This window comes from Lepisosteus oculatus, chromosome 4 (assembly GCF_040954835.1).
Source record: "Lepisosteus oculatus isolate fLepOcu1 chromosome 4, fLepOcu1.hap2, whole genome shotgun sequence".
Taxonomy (NCBI): domain Eukaryota; kingdom Metazoa; phylum Chordata; class Actinopteri; order Semionotiformes; family Lepisosteidae; genus Lepisosteus; species Lepisosteus oculatus.
Window position 1 is genome coordinate 27,053,019 of NC_090699.1, and position 24,821 is coordinate 27,077,839.

The 24,821-nt window shown below is 40.7% G+C and overlaps 3 protein-coding genes across 6 annotated transcripts in view; 1 reads left to right on the forward strand and 2 right to left on the reverse strand.

The window, feature by feature from the left end:
* The window catches only part of LOC102691541 (ubiquitin thioesterase ZRANB1), a 24,641-nt gene extending 16,513 nt beyond the window's left edge, over positions 1-8,128 (reverse strand). Inside the window, exons 1-2 of one of the 3 annotated variants that reach the window (XM_015346816.2) lie at positions 8,039-8,128; positions 231-1,102 (exon numbers count right to left, since the gene is read on the reverse strand). In XM_015346816.2, the coding sequence (XP_015202302.1) occupies positions 231-1,047 (817 nt within the window). In that variant the 5' untranslated portion in view covers positions 1,048-1,102; positions 8,039-8,128. Of the gene's footprint in view, positions 1-230; positions 1,103-4,430; positions 4,752-8,038 lie in introns of those variants that run through there. The other 2 variants (XM_015346817.2, XM_006630414.3) reach the window with 2 other exon arrangements.
* hpdl (4-hydroxyphenylpyruvate dioxygenase-like) lies at positions 7,451-14,426 on the forward strand. The gene is made up of 5 exons (XM_006630517.3): positions 7,451-8,198; positions 8,996-9,162; positions 10,125-10,276; positions 12,415-12,557; positions 13,207-14,426. Exons 1-5 carry the CDS (start codon positions 7,492-7,494, stop codon positions 13,397-13,399), a joined length of 1,362 nt encoding a protein of 453 aa, XP_006630580.1. The 5' UTR covers positions 7,451-7,491; the 3' UTR covers positions 13,400-14,426.
* Positions 14,427-14,775: 349 nt separating this feature from the next.
* Positions 14,776-24,776, reverse strand: abraxas2 (abraxas 2, BRISC complex subunit). 2 transcript variants are annotated; one of them, XM_006630518.3, is made up of 9 exons: positions 24,667-24,776; positions 23,266-23,356; positions 22,027-22,063; positions 21,675-21,741; positions 20,994-21,184; positions 19,739-19,858; positions 18,352-18,436; positions 17,786-17,903; positions 14,776-16,978 (listed from the first exon to the last, which is right to left on the reverse strand). In XM_006630518.3, the coding sequence occupies exons 1-9, from the start codon at positions 24,769-24,771 to the stop codon at positions 16,461-16,463; spliced, it is 1,332 nt and encodes a 443-aa protein (XP_006630581.2). In that variant the 5' UTR covers positions 24,772-24,776; the 3' UTR covers positions 14,776-16,460. The 2 variants fall into 2 exon arrangements, with proteins under 2 accessions (XP_006630581.2, XP_015202429.2); XM_015346943.2 differs by having other exon boundaries at positions 19,739-19,861; positions 24,667-24,775.
* Between the last annotated feature and the right edge of the window lie 45 nt (positions 24,777-24,821).

Sequence of the window (24,821 nt, forward strand, 5' to 3'; positions counted from 1 at the left end):
AGCAGTACAGTAAACAGTAGTGTCAACAAAACAGAAAGCCTGACCTGAGGCCATCGCACAGGACTGAAAAAGAGACGCGATTACGCCTTTCCTTACACCTCTCCTGAGCGCGACCCTGCTTTTGTACACTTGAGTGAGATCCTTCACTCCGATTGCTCCAGTAAGATGACCAGCTCTAAATATGGAAGTGCAAATCGCTTTGAATAGAAGTATCAGCCCAATTCACTCACCTGCACAGGCATTGAGGAACAGCCAGTCCGTTTTCCTCATTCTGTTTTTGATCTGCTTTAACTTTTTAAAGTCAACCTCGAGCTCCTCTTTGCTCCCGACAGCACCAGCAGCCAGTTCGATCCGCTGAAAATCCATTTTAACCTCCAAATCCCTCTTGGACGTGGGGGGTGACCTCCTCTGACCACCACTGCAGCTGCTCCTCCACCGAGCACGGTCCTGCTCGTTAATGATGGAGGAAGGGTCCTCGGACTCCGCTAGCTCTATTGCTTCTATGTTGTTAGGTTTGGGGTGGTCACACACAACACACTTCCTGGTCTTGGGCCAGTTTTCGTAGGTGCAAGCAGTGCAAGTCCAGTGCTGAGTCCTGGTGTTCAGCTTGTTCCGGTCATTGTACTCCTCACACGGGTCCACTGGAGGAGGGGCGGGCCGGCAGCCCGAGCCCGAGGACTGGGGTGACTCAGTCGGGCTGCGCGTCCGCTGACGCTGGCACAAGCACTGAGTGCATCTTATTGCACGGGGCCAGTTTAGGTAGGTGCACATGTGACATGACCATTTGCTGGTGCTCTCTGTGGCGTTGGCAGTCTTAACCCTGGGCCTAGCGCTAGAGTCTGGACAGATTAGGAGGCTGCTGCCCCCCTCAGTGCTGGATGGGTCCCACTCCCGGCTGCTTTCCAGACTAGAGCTGCTTTTGAAGGGGTCCTCAGTGATGATGGTGCCACTGGGTCTGTGTGCACGGCACATGGTGCATTTGATCGCCGACGGCCAGTTTTCATACGTGCAGTACTCACAAGCCCACTTTATGCCCAGCTCCGTCATTGTTGATCAGTCCCTCTCGCACAATATGTTGCTGCCCCCAAGGTCAGGAAGCAAGCTAATGTGGTGGGGAAAAAAAACATTGTTAAATGTCATGCTCTGTACTAGTTAGACAAAATAACTATACAATACTGAACATGCAGTACGTTGATGATAAAAGTCTAGGGTGAGGTAAAGGCATGCATTAGATACAAAGCATTTTCTGTTAAGTGGTTTAAAATAAAACAGAAAAAATTGGCAAATGGTTCCCTGGGTTGTTCTGCTTGTCCACAGTTTTGGAGGAAGACAATGACCATGCCAATATCTTGACAAGATAATACAGCCTTCTGGACAGTCATGCTGGAACACTTACATTAGGACTGGCTTGCAGGAATGGGAAAACTATTGGCTCAAGCACTTTGTCAATGTATTTCTGAGAGGCGAGGACATCCTCAATCTAGACCAAAGATGTCCTTATGTTATAGTGACTTCCTCCCAAAACCAGCATCACACTTCCCCTGCCCCTGCTCTTGACCTTAACAATGTAATGTCACCTTAATGCTGAGCCCCAGCGTGTAGGCTTCCATCAGCTTTGTCGAAGCACAAAACAGCATTTACCTAGGAATAAAACGCCACCACACTTTTTCAAACAATTTTGTACAACTATTTTGAAGAGTGTGATACTTTCCCCAAACATCATTATTCCTCAATTTATGTATATAAAACAACTTGAAAGAAATTTGACTCAGCTTACCAATCGGAACCAATATCTATTTTACATGAGATGAAAAACTAAACCATGCAACAGTAGCCTGTTGTCAGCATAGCCCGAACTGTTTTCAGTTAAGAACAATGTCTCTAAACATTAGGACTGAGCAATTTTTCACTTTCCATTGCCACAGTAAATACTAACCACAAATTTCTAAGAGCACAAAACTGTCACATTTTACAGCAATAAGGATATAGCTGCCTCAAAATGAGCAAAGCAGCAAAGAATGACCCAAACACTATCTAATGGCTACAGTGCAGATTGTCGTAAATGAAAAATCTTCAAGCTTTGATACCATTGCTTTCAAATGTTCAATATTACGTGGAACATTGGGAGCTGTACAAATATTAAAGCAAGAATAAACTTTGTTAAAAATAAAATATTGATGTTAAAAAGTAATTTCAAACATGTAAAAATAGTTGTATCTGGAAAGGAACCTGGGTGAGATCATTGGATCATTTACTAAGTACCAAATGGACTACATGGGCAGAATGGCCTCCTGGAGTCTGTATCCTTTATATTCTTAAATTAAAGTATGCATCTCCATGCAACTCAGGGCCAAAACAGAAACCCTATCCCCAACAGCTTATGCTACACAAATCAGGAGCTGCTAATACTACCACCATGCACAGTTTGAAGAACTGCTAAATAACAAGTCAGTGTAACCTGGACACTAGACCACTGCCTGGAGACATGAGTGTAAACACAACCCTTAAGTCTTAGGTTTCACTGTAAACGGCCACTTCCTATTAGCAAGTACAAAATAGGACAGACGCTGCATATTAATGCAATATGCTTCATGCAGTAATGCACAACAAATTCAGAAAACACACTTTATTTATTGTTGAAGTCTTCTTATTTATTGTTATTGTCATCCTGTAAAGCGCTTTGAGAAGCCACCTTTAAAGGCACTATACAAAATAAAGTTTATTATTACTTACCAAACATCTAACAGAATCTCTTAATAGTTGTGCATATTGTGTGTTAAACCAGATGACTATTATGTCAAATATAACTGTACACAGGGGAATCCATCAAAATTACTTATACATGCACACAACTATAAATGCTCATTTTCTAATGGATTCAGATTGACATGACAGTAAACAAACTGTCTGAAATCATAAAGGCAGATTTACATATGAACAAACATGCAAAATGCAGATTACCAGACTTGACCAAATCAACTTCATCTGTGAATTAACCATAGGGGCTTGCCGTTTGTCAAAAGCACTTTCCAAACTCCAAAAACAAAAAAAAAGAAGCATCTGGGCTCATCTGACTGGATGTAAATAGCTCAACCATCAGAACTTTAAAACGCAGAAGATTTTTAGCTTATTTTACTACAGCCCTATGCATGCATGTTTTACATATATTTGCCATTCATATTTAATAAAGCTTTTAGAACACAATGCAATACCTAACTGCATTATGAGGGGATGTCAATACCATACTATTACTTAAGACATCAATTTTTTTCATTTATGTTTTTCAGAAAAAGCCAAGACAATCTGTTAGATACCCTTTTATTCACCACCAATGCTATAAGCTGCAACCTTTGCCAAAACAAAAAAGTAATACAGGAAACATGCAAACAGTAGAGCATTGTACTTGTGCACTATAACACAGTACAGTCAAGAGGCACAAGAAATGTTGTACTTATGTTTAAGGATATTAAGATTAAATGATCTTAATTATCCAATTTAATATTGATGTTTAACCTACAAGGAAAGGAACATGCTGGATTTGTACACAAATGTTAATACCACCATACTTTTTAATTTTTAGGTATACATTTAGGCAATGTCTAGCTGGTGTTAACATCGACGTGTACTACAGCTGTGAAATTTGGCTACTGCGCTTTCTGTACCGCTCGGGAGATATAACTAGGCTGCCCAACATCTGCAATGTACCCACTTCCAGTCCAAGGCTACCTCCCAGTAACAAATCTGAACATCTGAGCTTCCGACTTGGGTGTGTCGAATTTAAAGGGCTCGTATCAACAAATGGAAAAATTTCCATTCGCAAAGACGTACAACTGACATTGTAGCTTGTGCAACACCCTCACTGAACCTTTGCGGATTTTGCTTTTAATACCAATAGCTCCATCCTATTATTGCACTTGCTGTCTGGAGAAATAGCGGACATATCTTTTAATTTACCCCCGGGTGTTGTACACTACAGGAGCTGTTGTACAACTTCATATCCCCACGCTCTCACGGGGCTTTTAAAATGTTTTCACGGCTCTTGCCCCCAAATCAGGTCGATTCCGCTCTCCTTCAAGGATTTCTGTCCACATGCATTCATTTCATTACTCTCAATTAGGCCGATATTTTATCACCGTAAGCCACTTGTTTACTCTAGCCGCACAGACTTTCTGTTGAATCTTCCATACTTCGCCTGAAAACACACGCAGCCCCGGCTGAAAGGTCAGCTATTAACGCCCGAATTGTGTCACACGATTCCATCACCCTGCCAAGCCATTCGGATGCCGAAAATATTGAGACTGGCCAGTTGAATTGTAAAAGCCACATCAGTAATCCAAAGCCCCCTGATCGATAAACTCTGAAGTGATCGCTTCCGCTAAACTGGCCGCATCCCCAGCGGATTATGCGCAGGGCCCCCTGGTAGGCCTTACCTTTTCCTGCGTTTATCCTCCTCTCTGGTGCACAAACACCACAAACCCTGCTCGGAGCAGCCCAGTCCCCCCCGTCCTCCGCTCTGGCTTTTCCAATCCCCGTTTTCACTCCTTTCGTTTATTTCGACTCCCTTCTTTAATTACATGTTTCCGTTTCTCTTCCGGGACACCTTTACCTGACGGCAAGACCCTCTTGTACGGGGAAAAAAGCCGTTTTTCCTGTCTTCTTCCCAGGTATTAAATCATTTTAATCCCCGTTCTCCATACTACCCACATCTCTAATGGCGCCGAGTGGGAGACTAGAGAAGCCAAAATAAACCTTCTCTGGGAGGGGGGGGGGGTGATGATGTCACACGCCACCTGGTTCCGCCGAAGATGCTGATTGGACGCGTCTGTGGGCACCTCTCACTGGCCTATCAGAGGCCAGGTCTTTCGTTGCTAATAGTAAATGATTCCTTTACGGTCGCTTTTCAGGGAACGATAATAATGAAACTGTAGCCTATGATCGCCGTGTTGGCTCAGGGGATTAAGTTACACAGTCATAAAATGTACAACAGGCATGGAGCCACAATGGTGCCAGTTTCATAACACCCTCTCTCCTATTCGGTAAACCAGTGACCGTGGAGAAGTGACAGGATGATGTCATCGCTGCAGTACCGTACTGAGCATGCAGTAAAAAAAAAGCCATTTTAAACATTAAACATAACTATTGTGAAATTCAGTGCAACTTTGCTAAGTTTTATAATGAAGCGGCGTATTCCTTTTTTAAAACTTTTTTTTTTATTAGAGTGTTTCTTGAAATTTGATTTTTTTGATAATGCAATTTTCGAAAACTTAAACGTTTGTTGTTTACATTCACAAATTAAAAGCTCCATAAGTAAATACAAAATAATAACATAAACATTTCTCCTATCGTAATCAATAACTTTTAGCCAAAAATGTGACAGTTCTGCGAATGACAAAAAGGTCCAGTAGTAAGAATAAATAACGCATTCATGCAGTTTCCTTTTGCAAATTGAATATTTCTTGAATTTACTCAGAACACTTATAACAATAATAACAATAAGCAAAAACAGTCACAAGTAAAACTCCTTTGTATTTTTTAAGTCATAGAATAAGACGGGAAGGACAAAAAAGTAGTCACAATATCTGACTGTATTTGACTTACAAGACCTCGTGTTGGATCATGAAAAAATGTAAAAACCATATAATATTCAAGGGCATTTATTTTCAGAACATCACAAGAACCACAAATAATAGGAGGCTATTCATCCCTCTGTATTCATGTGGTTAATTTTCTCTACAGTCTCATAACCAGTATTGATTGAAACAATGAACCAGTTTTTGCTGAATTTCTCTAATCTCATCAGCCGAGATGATGGTAATTTTAAAATATTATTTCCGCAATAGTCTTCACATGCATGCAGCAGCTGAGCACCCTGAGCACTGGAACCCCACAAGGCTGCTGTCTGAGTCCAAGGTTGTACTCCCTGTTCACTCACGACTGCACGGCAAGACACAACAATAACTGCATCATTAAGTTTGCGGATGACACCACTATAAGAGTCCACTTACAGGGAGGAAGTCGTGCAGCTGCTTAGGTGGTGTCATAGCAATAACCTCGACTTGAATGTAAATAAAAACGAAAGAGGTAATAGTGGACTTTCGGAGACACAGGACACACACTCACAGCCCACTCAGTATTGATGGAACAGAAGTGGAAACAGTCACCAGCTTTAGGTTTTTGGGAATTCACATCTCTAAAGATCTAACCTGGACTGTGCACATGGACTCTATCTTGAAGAAGGCTCAGCAGCGCCTTTATTTCTTGTGGTGCCTCAAGCAATGGGGAATCCCAGTACCTGTGTTAGTGAACTTTACCACTGCACCATCGAGAGCATCCTCACCAACGGGATCACTATGAGGTACGGCAACACCTCTTCTCGAGAGAGAAAGGCACTGCAGAGAATGGTCAATATGGCCCAGAAGATCATTGGCCGTGGTCTCACCGAGATTAAACAGCTCTATGAGGACCGCTGCCATGGTAGAATTCTGGCCATCACAGAGGACAGTCACCACCCCGGGCATGAGCTCTTCACCCCACTGCCCTCAGGCAAGAGATACAAGAGCATACGGACACTTAGCACTAGATTCTTCAATAGCTTCTATCCCCAAGCAGTGCGATTGGCGAACACATTTAGCCATACCCCTCGGACCACACCTACACCATCTACCTCATTATGATTTCTTATTTATTGCACATCTCCAGTCATTGTTTACATGTCTGCATTGTTTACATCCAGACTGTTTACTTGTTTGCTTGTACATTGTCTGCTGTTTGTATATTGTCTTGATGCACTGTCTGCACTTTGGCCCTGATGTGTTTGTATCTCTGTGTCTGCGATGGACTGGCATCCCATCCAGGGTGTACCCTGTGTTGTGCCCGTTGTGCTCTGGCTGCCCCTCAACCCTTGGCCAAGTCACCACTCTAGGTAAGAATCTACATTGTATCAGAGTTGCATTTGGCAAAAATGCAGGGTGGGTGTATAATAAATGTAAAATATGAAATAATTTCATGCAAGCGGCAATTTGACAAATTGCGCATATCTGCTTCATTAACCAATATCATTACATTAACAAGCAATGATACTTGAATAATCTTTCTCTTGGATGTCTAAAATGACACCACCTTGCTGATTGGAAACACAGAAATTAATATTTGACTAAACGCTTGCAAAAGGGACATCATCCAGTAAATGAGCAGCTTGAAAGTAAATGTATATAACTCACATATAATTATTAAAAAAGTACAATCATCAGGTTTGCATTTGCAGACAGAAAGCTGTGGCGTCCACTGTGTAATTTATTTTCGTTTGCTAGTAACACTAGATTACCGAAGTGTATTGCTGCCACCAAGGGTAAACAATCTGGAGTTATCTCGTAATTACGACAGACCAATCAATGAGCTCCCGTAGTACATACAGCATACAGTATGACAGACACTTAAACGGATACTTTTTTTTTGCACAGTCGTTAACACTTCCGTCTTGCTTCAGCAAATATGGCAGCGTACTTGTGCCGGGTGAATCACATTGCCCTCCACGTTTTAAACGGGGGGAAAACAGTTCACGACCTTGTCACTAAATTCAAATTTAATTTATTTGCAGCGAGATTAACCGAGAAATCAAGGCAGCTTGCTCTCAGAAAGGGATCGGCTGTTTTCATCGTTAATGAAAGACTGAATCAACCTTCTGAGGGGGAAGAGACAAACGGACAGACACGATCGGTGCTGCCTCAAAGTGGTGCAAAAGAGAAAATTCGGGTCTTTACTCTTGATCACGGTAGCATCAGAAACCAGACTAGATCCGAATTTCTGTACGACGTACAGCCTTCATATGTCGTTGACACGGCGTGCAACGTGTGTTTTGAAGTGGAGGATGTGGAGAGCTCGAACCGCCGTCTGTCTGAGCAGGGCTGTGATGTTTTGGTGCCGCCTACAGTAGTGGAAGACGACCAGGGGTTTGTGACCTACGCCGTGATTAAATCTGTCGTAGGAAATGTTTGCCACACGCTGATCGACAGGAGCAAATACGAGGGACAGTTCTTACCTGGATTCCAGGAGGTTCAAAACAGTTCTCCCGTTGATGGACACGACAGCAAGATTACTCATTTCGATCACATCACCTACGCGTGTCCCAGGAGAAGTTCTGTGGAAATAATAAGATGGTATGAAAAGCACTTTGGCTTTCACAGTTTTTTCATTAACAGGTAAGGCTGAACACCCAGGAATCTTATTGTATTAAAAAATGTAACTATAGATTTTTTTTTTACTGCTATCCCAATCCTAGCCAGACCACGGTTACGTCGGGCAGAGTAAAATGAAGAGGCTTATCTGTACCGAAATTGGTAGACTACTTCCCTGAGAAGAATTAACGGCAAAACCCATTGAACAAGAAAATCATTATATTGAAGATAGTTACATCACAGTAAAGCAGAACTCAATTAATGAGAATTTGAAAAGCGATCGGTGTAACGTCAGAAAATACAGTATTAGGTTATCCATACGTAGATAAAAACTACGTTCTGTGGTTGCTAGGTAATTCAGGAAGCATGTATAATTATTATGTCACAGTGCCCATTACCACTTGATAGACCGCTAACTACACCTGTTCATGTATTACGAACTACAATGTTCTGCAATATGTGCATGATTGGTTTTATTTACTCACTACATGTTGTTTACCTAAGCAATTCGCTACATGTTGGATTTAAACGCAATTGGCAATTAAATATTTAATATGCTTAACGGTTTTATATAGTTCTTTAATCGTGAAGTGTACATTGTTCGTAATTGTGGGGAATTTTAAGGTTAAAGCTGCGGTATTGTACTTTCTTGCTTGGCGATTCATGTAAATGTACCCCCTGTGTTTTTTAACTTTGGAATGTTCAGTGATGTAACCCGCCCAATGTAACATTTTGACATTTGGTATGTCAACGTTTTGACCGCCTCACAATTTCTGCAACTAGGTAGGTGAAAGGATGTCCATCTGTGTGTTTTTCGGCAGGAATGAGGATGCGGAAGAGGGCTATGTCCTGGACCAAAATGGGATAGGTCTTCGGCTGAGAGGAATGCAGTACTGGAAGTGCAACAGAGCTGGGATGAAGCCCTCTTCCACTGATATGAAAGAGCCAGACTGCAAATTTGTTCTTGCAGAGTCCTTGCCTCAGGAAGGTAGCAAGCCTTTGGGTCTTAGGGTCTTGGTATGCTTGATGCACAGAAGAGAGGTTCATTCAGAATGCTGTACTAGTTTAAAGATTTTAAGATGATAAATGAGAACCAGTAGTAATGTTATCTTCTAAGTCTTCGTTTTTGTTTTGACCATCTGAAGCCATAAAATCTGAACGGATTCTATACAGTACCAAACAGCTAAACATGTGATTGTGTGTGATGCCCGTTTGGATTTTGAGGTCAAACAATGGAGCCCAGTGATCTACTGGATCATTGATTAAGATAGGATAGATCTAGCTTGACTACATCAAGTTCTTTGAACCAGCAGCATCCATAACGGATACCGACAAAATAGAGGATATTCTGATTCAGCTATCAGTGTAACTGTATCTGCATACTCTACACTTGACCAGCTACAGTGCGATTGGCGAACACATTTAGCCATGCCCCTCGGACCACACCTACACCATCTACCTCATTATAATTTCTTAATTATTGCAGATCTCCAGTCATTGTTTACATGTCTGCATTGTTTAGATTCAAACTGTTTACTTGTTTGCTTGTACATTGTCTACTGTTTGTTTGTATATTGTCTTGATGCACTATCTGCACTTTGTGTTTTTACACTTGTTTTAACAATCAAGAAACTTTCTGTAAGTAAGAATTCCATTTTACCAGTACACGTAGTGGTCACACATGGCAATAAAGTTCAAGTTCAAGTGACATTTTGTGCTCAGCTAAGGAGAAACCATGCATTGGTTTCAAAAAGAGAACTTGTTTTACCCAGTGGGCTGTGGGTGCCTGGAACAAGCTACCTAGCCTGTTAAAGGTGACATTCTGGCTTCTTTGGACAGCCTTTGGATGAGATCCTTGAATCGCGTTGCTACTAGCAGTCAGTTTAACCAGTTAGCCTCTTCTCATCTATAAACTGCCCTGTGCCCTCCTGTCATGTGTGCTCTTCCCAGGGAGGAACCAGGTGGACAGCTTTCTGGAGCAGCACAGTGGACCTGGGATCGCTCACGTTGGGCTGTATACTCAGGACATAGTCTCCACCGCCCACACCCTGGCGAAGGCTGGAGTGCACTTCTTCTCTCCCCCACCAGCCTATTACAGCGAGGTGGGACCTCTGCAAGAAAACACCCCTCACTCTGCAGGCAAACACTTTGATGCTTCCATCCATCCATTTTCTTACCATTACTTCCAGTTCAGGGTTGCGGGGGAACCTGAGCCTATTCAGGAGCCTAGTCAGCAGCCATATCACCCTGCAACTCGCAACTTGCAACCCACTGAAGCTAAGCAGGTGTGAGTCTGGTCAGTACCTGGATGGGAGACCTCCTGGGAAAAACTAAGGTTGCTGCTGGAAGAGGTGTTAGTGGGGCCAGCACGGGGTGCTCACCCTATGGTCTATGTGGGTCCTAATGCCCCAGTATAGTGACAGGGACACTATACTGTAAACAGGTGCCGTCCTTCGGATGAGACGTAAAACCGAGGTCCTGACTCTCTGTGGTCATTAAAAATCCCAGGGTGTTTCTCGAAAAGAGTAGGGGTGTAACCCCGGCGTCCTGGCCAAATTTCCCATTGGCCCTTACCAATCATGGCCTCCTAATAATCCCCATCTATGAATTGGCTACATTACTCTGCTCTCCTCCCCACTGATAGCTGATGTGTGGTGAGCGTTCTGGCGCACTATGGCCGCCATCGCATCATCCAGGTGGATGCTGCACATTGGTGGTGGTGGAGGGGAGTCCCCATTATCTGTAAAGCGCTTTGAGTGGAGTGTCCAGAAAAGCACTATATAAGTGTAAGCAATTCATTATTAATTATTCTGGCAAGCAGGGCACGCCCTGGATGGGACACCAGTACACAGACACTTACACCAGGGCCAATTTTCCCAGAAGCCCATTAACCTAAAAGTATGTCTTTGGACAGGGGAGGAAACCCATGCAAACATGGGGAGAACATACAAACTCCATACAGATAGTACCACAGGTCTGGCATTGACCCCAGGAACTCAGCGTAGCAAGGCAGCAATACTAACCACTAAAGCCCTGTGCCGCCACCTCGTTGCTGCTTCAATGAAAAGATGTTTAAGAATTTTCAAAACTGAAGTTCCTTTTCTCATCCAGTGTTGCATCTTTGCAAAATAATGGAAAATAAACTGCTTAGAATTCCATGTATATGCAGTACATTTATGAAAGGCAACACCAAACTCTGATGGTTTTATTCAAGTACTCTAAACAGTTAAAAAAAAAAGAAGAAAATGTGAACAAAACATTCCAAAGTTATCATCAGGTATGGCATCCCTGACCTTTAACACAAGAAAGATTACAAACAACAGGTGGCTGTTTTTCCCCTCAAGCTCATTTGGCTTCTGAAAATTTCATCTAGCCATTGCTTGAAAGAACCCAGGGCATTAACATGCCAGGCATGTTTGTTCCAGATTTGTATACAGGGTTAGTCAAAATGTTTTGACAAGTATAAATGGCAAGTATTTAACTAAAGTTTTTTCTCCTCCTCCATAGATGGCGCTGCAGTCACACAGTATCCACAATGGCGTCACCTGTGGAGAAATGTTGTTCTCTGTTATAATGAAACCCATGTAATTAATTTGTAATGAACTGTCAAAGTTGCTGGCAGCATTTTGACTAACCCTGTACAGAAGTTTTCTAAATCTTCTTCCTCTTTTTTTCCTGTGTGCGACATCTGTGGTTCGTGGTTCCCTGTTGATTTTAAAGTGGTCCATTGGGCTGATTTTCTCAGACCCGTTGAGGATTTTGAGTACTTCAGTCGGGTCCCCTCATTGTCTTCTCTGTTCATAGCTAAAGTTCTTTTGGCACGGACAGACATTCCTTTGACCTAGGAATGTGTCTGGTTGCTCTTCTCTGGACTGATTCAGACCTCAAAATTAGGTTTTAGAGGAGAATTGTGTAGTATTTTTAATCATGTGGTGCTTGGTTGTATTGTTCACTGTTCTTGCAATTTTTAAATAGTTTTTATTAAGTCGCTTGAGATCCATAATTTATCCCAGGCAACAAAATTACTCAATCAACAATCCCATCTTCTTCCTGTTTAAAATATTACACATACAGTATGTATCTATGTAAAAGACATACTGTTGCATTTAAATTGTGGATCAGGTGCGTATTTGAAAACACCTTGAATGTGGAAGTATATGCTTCATTTTGATGCAGTTGCACCGGCAGCTGTTTAGCCAGCTGGTCATCTCTCACGCTGTGTGCTCATCTGTCTTCGCAGGTGGAGAAACAGCAGGAAATTGTGGAGGCAGGTTATGACCCCCAGCTGCTGTCCCAGTATGGAATCCTGCTGGACACAGAGCTATGTGAAGACCCGTCTGACCCAAACTCCCTTTGTCAGGATACAGCCAATAAAAACAAAAGGTATCACTGGCTTCATCTGGTCGAATGACCTTTATAGTGTGCTTACTCAGGCTCTTCTTCGTTTGCTGTTGGTATTTTCGGTATGCAGTTGTGCATTAATTGTTAAGGAAAGGCTGACCATTTAGAGAATTCCCCTTCAGGATTTAAGTTTTATTTCTGTGAGACCCATTTTTTTCATTTTAAGAATTAGACTTAATTTATTTCTGACATTTCTGTTTTGCTTTTTTTACAAGTGATAAAGCAGCCTACTGTTTGTAGGCCAGCAAGTTTAAGTACATTACTTACGTTTTACTTTTCTTGTTGGTTTTTTCTTCTCACCTGCTTAAATTGCTAGATAGAATGATTTCCTTATTATTGCAATAGCAATCGGTTTGTACAAACTCACACCAGTTATTAGAAGAATGGCTTAAATCTATTGTTGTAGAAAACCACCATTAACCATTAACATTATTGATGCCTTCTTTCTCTGTATTGCAGTCCTATTGCCATTTCCAAGTATGGATTGTTTGTAATTGCCTATCAGACCATTACTTACTCCCAGTGTTTGAGGCGTTGCCAGGAAAATTAAACTAGAATGAAGCAGCACTGAAACAGATGGTCCTGCCCCCCATGAAGGCTATTCATCGTCTCTGTTTATCTTTACCTACAGATACCTCCTACAAGTTTTCACGAAGCCCATTTTTGCTAAGGACACCTTTTACCTGGAGCTGATCGAGAGGAAGGGGGCGTCAGGTTTTGGAGAAGGGAATATCCGAGCACTGTGGAGATCTATGCAGACCTACATGGATAGTGAGGGGCGTGGAGAGCAGAAGAATCCTGGACCTACGACTGTACAGAACTAGGAGTTCACCTATTCAGTTAATAAAGGATTACTTATGTAATGTTTGTAGGCCAGCAAGTTTAAGTACTTGCTTAATATACATAACATAATGTATATTATGTTATGTAAAACGCTTTTAAAAGACACCTTTTGATATTTCTCATTGATGCAAAACTAAAAGATATAAATGATTATAAAAAAGATATATTATAGTTTATTTTAATTTGCAACCTCAGGTTGGTCTGTCTTTTCTTGCATGTTAGGGTCATTTTATTATGTACACAAAAGTGTTGGGGAGCTTTGGATATCAAATGGATTGGGGACAAAGGGTTGTACACGCAAAAGTACCAAAACAATTTGTATGAACTTTCTTCCAGGTTAATATCAATTATTTTGATTTGTAAATTAATAAAGTTTGCAGGTGATGCCACAATATAATCCCCCCCCCCCCGCAAAATGAAAAATATATAGTAAATTATATATGAAGGGGAACACCAGGCTTGAATATTCTACTTATAAAAAGATATAGGCATACAGAATGGTAGAAAATGTAGTAAATATGTAGAATGTATAGTTCTACTAAACTTATAATTGAACAATGTACTAGTAAGTCTTCATTTAGAATATGTTGGTCCTCTCAATACAAAAAAAAGATATTGATGCAGTCTCATCAAATACATTTTGCAAACTAAAGAATATCCTGCACTGACAAGCTAATAACAGTGTGACATAAACCAGAGGGCACAAAATGGAAGTTACAGGGAAGTGACTTTGAATATGAGAACAGGAGACATTTCTTTATGCAAAGCATTGTGTTGTATGGAACAAGTTACCCAGCCATGATGCTGGAGGTGATCTCTTGGCTTCTTTGCGAAATATCAGTAGATGAATTAACTACATTACTACCAACCACATAAGTGTAACTGTCTATTGTCTTATCTTCTGTCCTATTTATATACTGCACCTGAGTAACTAATGAGAAACACTTTTCATTATACTATGCACCTGTGTAAGTTTAATGACAATAAAGTTGAATTGAATTGAAGTTAGATGGGCCTAAGTGTCTCCTTACATTGATCATTTTTCTAATGTACTACTGACTAGCAGATGGGAGTCTTGTTTTTAGAATTTTGATCCAGATGTAGGAATGCTCTTTTGCAGTATTTTAATACCTGAATTACTTATTGATTGAGGAATTGGTTTAATCTATGATTTAATATCTTAAAACATACTTATGGAAAAAATCTCAAAGTGAATTTTAAATCATTCAAGTAGTATGTAACATTGCATAAAAGGTGTGAACTCAGTATCTCCCCTAATCTAAAGCATCTTGCACTAGATATTACATAAACATTTAATTTTTCATAAAGTTGAAGGAAGAACAAAACAACAGCAGACTGTAAACCAAATAACCATTTTTACTTTATTACCCTGTACAAATCAAGTTTAGGCTGAATCAAGATATCCATGGAAAAATGTATCCAATATTTAATGCAGCTAGTTACCTTTTCTTCAGCCATTCAACCGATGCTCTTGGGTAACTTGTCATCAGACTTTGTGCTTGGGAATAAACCTGCCCTCTTATGTTCATTGGTCATCCAATAGTCTCTTTTTAGGATTAGTCCTTCACTAAGGTTTTCAGTGCTCTGATGTCAAGAACCTATATAAATCAGTCTTTTCCAGCTTTTGTCCTCCCACTTTCATGATTTGGCGGTATAGTTGCGTAAATGGAAGGCACCAAAGCTTTATAAGATTTTGTTGTTTTGAAGGAACACTGATTCACAGCTCTTGCAGCCATAAAGGCCTGTGAATTATAGAAGCTTACAGCTGTCAACAAGTGGTTTACACCACAAAATTCCAATGCAGCATAAAATCTGTAAGGCGCCTCCCTTTCAAAACCGGCAGAACAGAAACTCTTCACTTTAAACTGGAGCAAATATAGTATCAGCAGTAGTACAGGTAGGAGATAAGCAGATTTTCTTGCTCATGTTGCTTTCAATGTTTTAACAGACTTCACACTAGACTGCACACTAGAGCATCTTCTTATTTGTTAATTGCTGCTTGTTCAGCAAATCCCAAACATTGCACAAAAGGTGAACTTAATATCCCACCCCTAATGTAAAGCAGACTTATCTGTGGCACAATTTAACAGTACTGGTAAAGCACAAGAAATATAGAAAATTCAGCAAATTTAAGTGCACCAAAGAGCATATAATGTCAGTGTTATTTGAGAAGAACAAGATATCAACATTGTGCCATGGTATTAACAACCACTTTACTTTGAACTAAGTAAAAAAACACCCCTTAACAAAGAAGTGCATTTTTTCCTTAGCATTACGTTTTCTTCCGTTAAAGAAATAGGCAACCACATTATTAACAGACTTATCAATTGTAAGAGAAAATTTTTTGCAGACAACAGTCCTGCTCACATAAATAGTCTCCAAGAAACGTGCAAGCTGAAGCAAGTATAATATATATTCTTTCTTTGTTCTGATTAGGTGTCGTGAAACAAAATATCACTAGCTAAACATTAATTTGGTTCATTTAAAAAAGAAAATATCAAAGGCCGCAGAAACTTTATTTTCCCTTTTCCATTTAAATAAATGTAAAAACAAGGCAAAATAGTGCAAGAGGTAATGGCATGATTTGTTTACCTAGGTTATTAACAGATGGTGGCCGCAGACTTGCCACCAAAGGACAGAGTGGGCCTGTGTTCCTTCCAGTAGTTTTACTGGTATAACCAAACCTAACCAAAACATGGCACTGATAGAGTCTTGTTATTCTAACGTGTCTCCCCTCCCAAAACAAAACAAAAAATAAAATCTTTAAAAACCTCTCTGTTCACTAAGGCAGCACCAAGCCAGGCTTGACTCCCCAGACCAGGAATCAAAGTCCAAACTTTTCCATTTGGGCAAAATTTAAAACACACCAAAAAACAAACGGTAGAACGATCTGCACGTGCCTTTTATTTTCAGGGCCCTGAATCCTCTTTTTCTAGTTCTATTCTCTTCCTCATTTTCAATGGATTATCGCTTGCCCAGTAGAGGCCGCCTGAAGCTCTATTCCCCAGTCCCCACGGAGCCTCACTGCATCCGGATCGGAGAGGCCTGGGAGCTGCGGGCATCCCCATCGGGTCTCAGTGCTGCGGGCCGTGCCTGGGGAACCGGCGGCACTTCGTTGTCCGACGACTCCGAGGGCTCCTGGACCAGGTTCTCGTACTCGCTGCTGCTGTCCTCTTCGTCTTCCTGCCCGGCGGCTCGCCTGTCCGAGGAGTCAGTGCTGGAACCGTCTCCGTTTCCTGAATACTCCGCGCCGCCAGCCCCGCCGAGCGCGAGGCCGGGGGGCACGTGGCCCGAGGAGCCCACCGCCTGCGGCCGGGGCAGGAGCGCCGTGCTGGGCTCGGGGCAGGGCACTGCGGGGCTGTCTCGGGGCACCACCTCTGCGTACGGGGGCGGCACATCTGAGGTAAGGGGCTCCTCCGGGTCGGGGCGGTCCGACGCAGCAGTTGGGAATGCCTCCCTGGAGTGGAGAGGAGACTCGGAATCTTCCACCGGAGCTTGTCCTCCGACTGCTGCAGGCCCTGCTGCTGCCTCCCGAACTCCTGGGAGAAGAAAAACAAAAGTAGAATTGTATGTCGCCTGGTATTTTGTAATATCTCTGGAAGTTTATACAGTAGAAGCCTGGTTTGTGGCTCACACTAAAGCCAATCCCTTGGGTATTACGTGTAAACCATCAGATGACTTATATATCTTACTGTGTCCACTCACCAGACAGACATTTCCAGGAAAAAAAAACAAGAAATGGAATATTCTGTCCTGTCGTCAAAGATCAATTTCTCAAGCTGTGGCCCTGCACATTGGCTGAAAATGCTGGTATGTGTCTACCAACTTGGATACAAATTGAGAAAATATAAAAAATTATACATATTTTTTTTGTGAAGACAGGCCCTGGAACGATAATGTTCGCATACCCAGAAAATTTATAAAACAATTATTGGAAAAAATATTAACCATCAAGTGAACTAAAAACCTCTCCTGGCCTTCAGAGAGCGCATACATGGATTACACCAACACTCACCAAAAGTTCTTTTGAACATGTGAAATCAGTTTGGGTTATTTTTTCCATAGTTCTTTCACTCAATGTGAGCAAAGTTTATTCATCCAGAAATAAAACACAGTGAAACAGAAGAAGGTACTATTCATTTAATTATGAATATATCCTACAGACAACAGCCAACTGTCGCAAGTTTTTCAAAACAAGCTGGCCCCCGGCTGACATAATGAGACTTCAGAAATCCATTCCATACTTACAAAGCAAGTATATTAAACCAAAAAATCAAATCTTTTGCAAATGTTTTCAAATATTTTGAATCTAAAGCCAGAAAAACACAGTGTATGCAAATACTTACTCCTCTCCTCCTCTGCATTTTTCCTTTTCCTGAGAGCTATGTGCTGTTTAAGTTTGTTCACTTCTTCTTGAATATTCTCTTTCACACGTTCACTCTGCTCCACTTCTGCACACACTGCCTGTAACACATGATAAAATCCCTATGATTTCATTTCATGAACTCAAGAACCTGATGAATCTAGGCTAAAGAATTTCAGGATTCTAGAATGCCAGACTGGAAACTCTAACTGAATGAGAGAGTAGGGAGCACGATTCCAGGATTGGGTCATTCACAAATAGTAAATGACACTTTTACAGAAGTTTAAAAGCCAAATGAATATGTACTCAATGCAACCAATAACTATGGTTCAGTGACACATTCCTGTAAGGGTTTGTACAATACACATCTCTTTCTCCAACCATAACCTCCAGACACTGCACACAGAATGATCTCCTCATACATAAAGCAGAGGTACTAATACATTTATTTTGTGCCTCTAACAAAACAATCTTAGTGCTTATTGCCTATTGCTTAATTTTTTATCAAGAACTTCAGGATTTTATACTTTAGATACACCACCACTTTACCTGGACTTTCTCTTGTAGCGCACTGTACACTTGGAAGATGGTTCTGATATCCTTCATTACCCCATCCTTGTCAAAGAATTCAGCACTGCAAGAAATTTATATCTTTAATTAAATTCATTAAATAACTTGTGCGTCAAATGTGGATTTCAGAAGTGCCTTTCGAAAAACAGAAGCTGCAGGCTCTCAAGTCGAATCAACAAGAGGACAGCAATCCACATCACTGCCAATTTTTGTTATTTTTAGCACTGTGTGAAATATGGCAAGCTGTTTACTTAGTGTTACAACATACTAAACATAAACAAACAAACTTTTTATTTTAACAGTTTTGACTTTGTTGTCTCACATTTCCTCACATTTTAAGTCCTTCCTTCTTAGCAATCTGTGCTTAGAACTACTACAACTCAGTTTAGGACAATCTCAAACCCAGCCGACACCTAAATAGAAATAAATGACACAGACATAACATCCAAAACCTCCACATACTTGTGTTGGTACAGTTAGTTATGCATGGGAGGGCCTGTCTGTGACCACTCTGAAGTGCACTGGCAGGGGTCTCAACCACAGGCTGAGCTCTATAATCAGGGGGTTGAGTCTTGAGCTTGAGTCATGTCCTGCTGGGTAACTGTGAGCGGGTTTGCTCAGACTGCTCCAGGGGCAGGGTGGGACTGGACAGCCAGGGCTCTCTGGGCTCTCAGTGACACAGTGACCCCTGCTGTCTCCTGGACACTTGTAAGCACGTGGTGCTGTCGGTGGGGTGGGAGCCTGCCCTCCAGTCAGCACTGAAACTCTCACAGGATCGTGTTGCCTGTGACGTGTTAAAGGTTGAAAGGTTTGAAGAGGGGGGTGTCTGCCTACACTTCCTCATTTTCACTTGCTTGCGGTTGTGGGGATCATAGCTCAGAGCCAAAACGTGACACACCATTGCCTATTCAAAATTTGGAAGGTGTAACAAAAATCATTTGTTATTTCAAAATTTGAAAAAGAAAACTGAAGTGAGCAATGATGCAGGAACTGATGACCCTTTAGTTTGGGCAGAACATTTATTTGATCAATCAATGGATGGCAATATTACCTATTTGGATCTCCAGACAATTTTGCACAAATTACTGTATGACTTTTTCTGCACTCTGCTTACTAACTATGCATGACTGAATTAGATTTCAGCAGTCATTCTAAAAAGAACTTAGAAACCTTACAAGCTACAATAAATGTGCAAGCGACTACCTGAGCAAAAAAACTAAGCTCTGTGATTTTAACTTTTGTATATTACCTTTATTTTTCCTACCTGAATATAACTTCCTCACCCTTACTCAATGGATAATCACACTTTGCACGAGCTAAAAGAATGTCCACACATTTGGCTGGAGTAAATTTAACATCAGCTCACCCGTGCTCCTTGATCACCTTGGCGTAATTCCAAGATGTGTTCGGTACGGATGAAACCTTATACTCCTGTTGGCTTGTATTGCCCAGATTGGGAATGGTAAGTGAAACCCTCTGATTGTACCTGCTGAATAAAAACACAAGTAAAAAATAAACAGAAATTGGAGTTTAACATTTATTGTGGTCTCTTTGGGAATGTTAATGAATGCTACCCTTTATAACTTAGCCTTTCTTGTACTTTACAAGCACCTTGAACAGATTCTAAATCAACATGTGAATAGTCTTCATTTATACATGGAAGTAAAAAGAGAAATCTGTTGAATAAAATCACACAGACGCAGTTATAATCAGACTATCTTCCTGCTTCATGCTATTGCTAATTTCATTATGATTGAGTATAAAGAAAAGACCCATGAAGTGGAGTCAGAATGCAAGCCTTAAGATAAATATAGATTTTTCTTTTTTTACACAACGAGTGTGATAAGAGTAAATCAAATGCTTAGAGCCTAGGTCACTGAGTAAGGTTTTAGGAGTAAAAATGTGCCTGACCACATGTTCTCTCCACCAGTGTCCTGTAATATTGTGCCAAAGCCACAAGAGACACAGAGTGTGCTGCCCAAGCTGGTAAGCAGAGCATTTAATCTCCCCGGGCAGAGTTTCAACAGCTCCGCGGCCCTGTCATTTTAATACATGACATGCAAACTCAAAGGCCAATGCTGCATATAACTAAGGTGGTTTAATTAAGATCACAGCTGGCACAAACGGGATGCGAGATAGCTCCAAGGATTGTGGAAATAAACAAGGCATTTGGCTTCCACTGAAACAGCAGCAGCAAAAACACAATGCAGATAGAAAATGCCTTTTATATTTGTTACTGCAAAAATTGAACATATTTTAGCATTAAGCTAAAACAAAGACCCTGAAACGCCCGATTTGTTTTCTATATGTCACTTAACTACTAAAGAGCAATGACAGAACACACTTGTACTGAAAATCAAGACCTCTTTTTTTAACGGGCAGACAACAAGGCAAGACTGCCTGGGGCCAAGGAAGTGACTACTAAAAGAATCGGGTGACGCTTTCATAACAAGCTGAGACCCGATACCATCATCGCCCTGCCAAACCCTCAGAGGAGGCCTCCCACCCGCTCTCCTACGTTGCTCGGCCACAGGGCTTGAGTAACAGCTCATAAAATAAACACCATCTGACCGGAGCGTCTGCCTGACGGCAGGTGGACCGGGCCCTGGCCGGCGGCCTACCTTCGGTTTGGCCGGAACAGCACGTACTCGAGCGCATGCGTGGAGTTGTTGGCAGTGGAGATGAAGCTGAAGAGAAGGAAGACGAGGTCAGGCACTCCCAGAATGCGGGTCAGCTGCTTGTGGATGATCTGCTCCCTGAAGGACATCTGCTGCTGCGTGTTTCTCCTGAAGCGGTACCAACCGATGACATTCTGCAGGGACACAGCAGTGTCAGCAAACACAGCCTGCTCCTTCACTGCGTATCGCCCACCTGAAGTGAGCAGAATAATACATCTCATTTCAAAACCAACACGGCTCACAGCAAGTCAAACCTGCTGCGGTAATGCTGTTTGGACAATTTAACTGCATGTCCCTTGAGGGCAATGTAAATATGTCCTATAGTAGGGCAAAAGTGTAATTAATGCACTTCCAAGAACATTAAGTGATATCCAGGAATGATAATGATCTTCTTTCATTTCTTATTTTAATTGCATACATATCCTAGTCATTTTGTCATTGATTAATCTCGCAATCTTCCATCATTTATCATAAAAGGTTTCATTTTATATCACAAATACAATAACAACAGCAACCTGCACATCAGAACAGATTATGAAGCAAGTCAGATCATTTCACAGATAAGATGGCTGTGATTCAAAACACCTTCAGGGGATATCATTGAGACATAAAAAAAAAACTTACTTTTCTTCTGTCTTTGAGAATTCTGTTGAGATTCTCTTCATTAACTTTACCTGCGTAGTCATAAAAGCTAAAATAAAAAGTTAAAAGGAAGTAAATATTTTGTTAAAGGGTTGACAACATTACTTGCCACATTTCAGACAGGTCACTCATAAGAACTAGAGCTGTACTGAGAATACAAAACCAGATAAGAGATAATGACCTTTTGGATGAACATTTAGACAAATATCTAAAAGGGGTCTGAAAGTCACCCAATGTCAGACCCCTGATTTATTAAAATAGTTTCTTAAATCCCATTCAAGAAGACTTAAAAAAAAACTTATCAACTGTTAAGAAAACAAACGTGCTTCCTTACCTAAAAAGATGTGCACATGGCTCATGATTATGGACTTCTACAAAAGAGTGAATAAAAAAAAGATTATACATTTTTCCTATGCTGGATCCTTTTCGCACGAAGATACTTACATTCCTACAGTACAGGCTTTTTATACAGTTACATCCTATAACTCACAATTCCAACTCTGTGAAGTAAGATTAAATGAAAGATTAACAAAAGGACAAATTGTTTAAGGAGCTTTGTCAGGTACTTAATCTGAACTCATGTACCATTTCATTGTAAGACCACCTACATGCACAGGTTCCAATATTGCATTATCGAATCCATTTGACATTGAATTGGATTTGATATTAACATATACACAGGAAAGAACACACATTTATTAGGCACTGGATCTTGGATCTTACACAGGAATACTTTATTGCTACCATACAGAACCAAATTCTTTGAAGCATCTGTCTCCAGAGAAATACAGATGGATGATGCAGAGCAGCACAACCTGGCAATGCACCTGTCAGCTGTACTGTACCAAGCAGACATGTGGGACTTAAAATACAAGCTTCAAGTGACCAAAATCTATCAAATAAGGGGCTCCTGGACAACAGCCAGGGTGTGAATTGCTCTTTAATAGCTTAACTCAGTGCATTAGTATCGAACGTGCTCTCTCTACTTGACGGAATCTAATCAGCAGTCAGGCATCTCGGACTTAATTCAGTGCCTGTTAAATCTGCCACACAGTTGTATGTGTGACTTTGCCTTTTAAAACTACTATAGTGGATCCTAAAGCACTTCTTATGTGAAACGCCTGTAAATGTCCCTGCTTCAATACTCTGTCATAATGTATTTTAAAGTAGTTCAAAGAAAGTTATTTCTAAGAGACTGCTGAAAATGCTATAGCCAGACTTTTTTCCACTCGTGGCACAGAATAATTACCTGTGAAAATGCCCCAGTCTACCACCCTAGTGGTCTGGACTGAAGTACTCATTTACTCCTTTCACCATGTGAGCTAGTCTGTAGTCCCTACAGCGCAAGGAGGCAGAATCTCTAACCATCAGAATTCAATGAGTAGCAGTAGCCACCAGGAAAACCTGTTAGAGTATGTCACCTTAGTGAACAGCATGTATTATTAATATATTGGTTTTCTCCTAACAACTGTTCCCCTTTCCTGCATACAGATTTTCTATTTAAATATTAAACTGGGATTTAAACATTTCAGGAAATGTGCTTAAAGCACTACATTAACACTAAAGGTCTTACCTACTACCTGCAGAAACTCTGTGTTGCTGATTTGTGAATCACTGATGCTGAAAGTCTCCTCTTGTCTTACTTCTCCCAACAGAAATCCTTCCTTCAAAAACACAAACAGTTCCACACTGAAATGGCTATTCTGAACAGAACATGTCATACATATTAGATCCGCAAAATCTAGTATTTGATAAGAAAAATGGAGATACCGAAAAGCCTGACAATTTAAATGATGACTTAAATGACCTGTTTGGTAAAATTGGAAATTCATTTTACATTGAATTTTTATTTGTATTTAGTGCAAAATCACATGAAAATAATAATTGTTGAACATACAAGCTAGTCATAGGATTTGTACTTTTTTTTAACAAAAACGGCTTTCAAACTAACAGCACTGATATTTCAGAATACGATGTAAATGGTTCTGAGTGCACAGTCACGCATGGTGCATCTAACTTTTTTATTCCAGTTAATGTCGAAACGCTTCTTCATCCCCCAAAGCCCAAAGAAAAACCAGGAGCTGAAACCAAAACAAAATTCTCTTTTCTAAAGATACGTAAGCATGGAGGTAGCCGTCTGTGACCATAATACATTTTATGTCAAATTTCCAATATAAACTAGTTATCATCCTAATCGGATTCGTTTTGGCATGATCCGGCAATATTGTAATACCGTGTTATGTGTAATAATCAGCATACTGTCTACACTAAAACGGAAGCAATATTAAACCTTCGCTGTTCCGGTTTTGTATAAGGAAATGATAAGATTACAGTGTTTTAAGACAGGTACAATCAATAAAGTGGAACTCAAAGCTGTGTTCATAATATACAAACTTCTAGGAAAATATATAATTACCATTCCTTATTAATCAACATACCTACGTCATGATCCCGTAAATACAAAAACAATCGCCTAATACAAACTCCTAAAATATAACTACTTAAGTTTAAAGACTTCACGAACACAAAAATTAACCTCTTTGTTGTCAAATGAACGCTGTATGTACGTCTTTAAAACAAAAAATTGACATAGTGAAATATATTAACTCGATTTTGCCTTTTGTACCTAATAATAGGTAGATACCAGATATCCAAAAATCACAACTACAGTAATAATATTTTAAAAAGCTTTTATTCAATACCTAAAAATAAACAACAATGGTAAAAAAACATGCATATTCAACAAATCGTGTATAGTCCCAAACCACTAGTAACTTCAGTAAATTACCCTAGACACCTACAGGGATCAACAAGCATTAACCATGACACTATCTTTACAGATACAGGAAGATGTCACTTTGAGAAGACCTGATAGTCATCGACAGTGAAATACAACACCATAATCACACTTAAGTACCACGTCCTATCAGGATACACTCTCTGTTATTCATATCAAGCTTTCTGGAATACATACGTGATCTGAGTTGCTGTTGGCACTGTGATAACACACAGAACTGAAGGTATAACCCGAAATGGAAGCCGCCATGATGGAAACATCCCCACCTATCCCACAACTCATCGCGGCCTCTCAGCCCTAGCAGTCCCTAACATCCGGTGTTGTCATAGGGG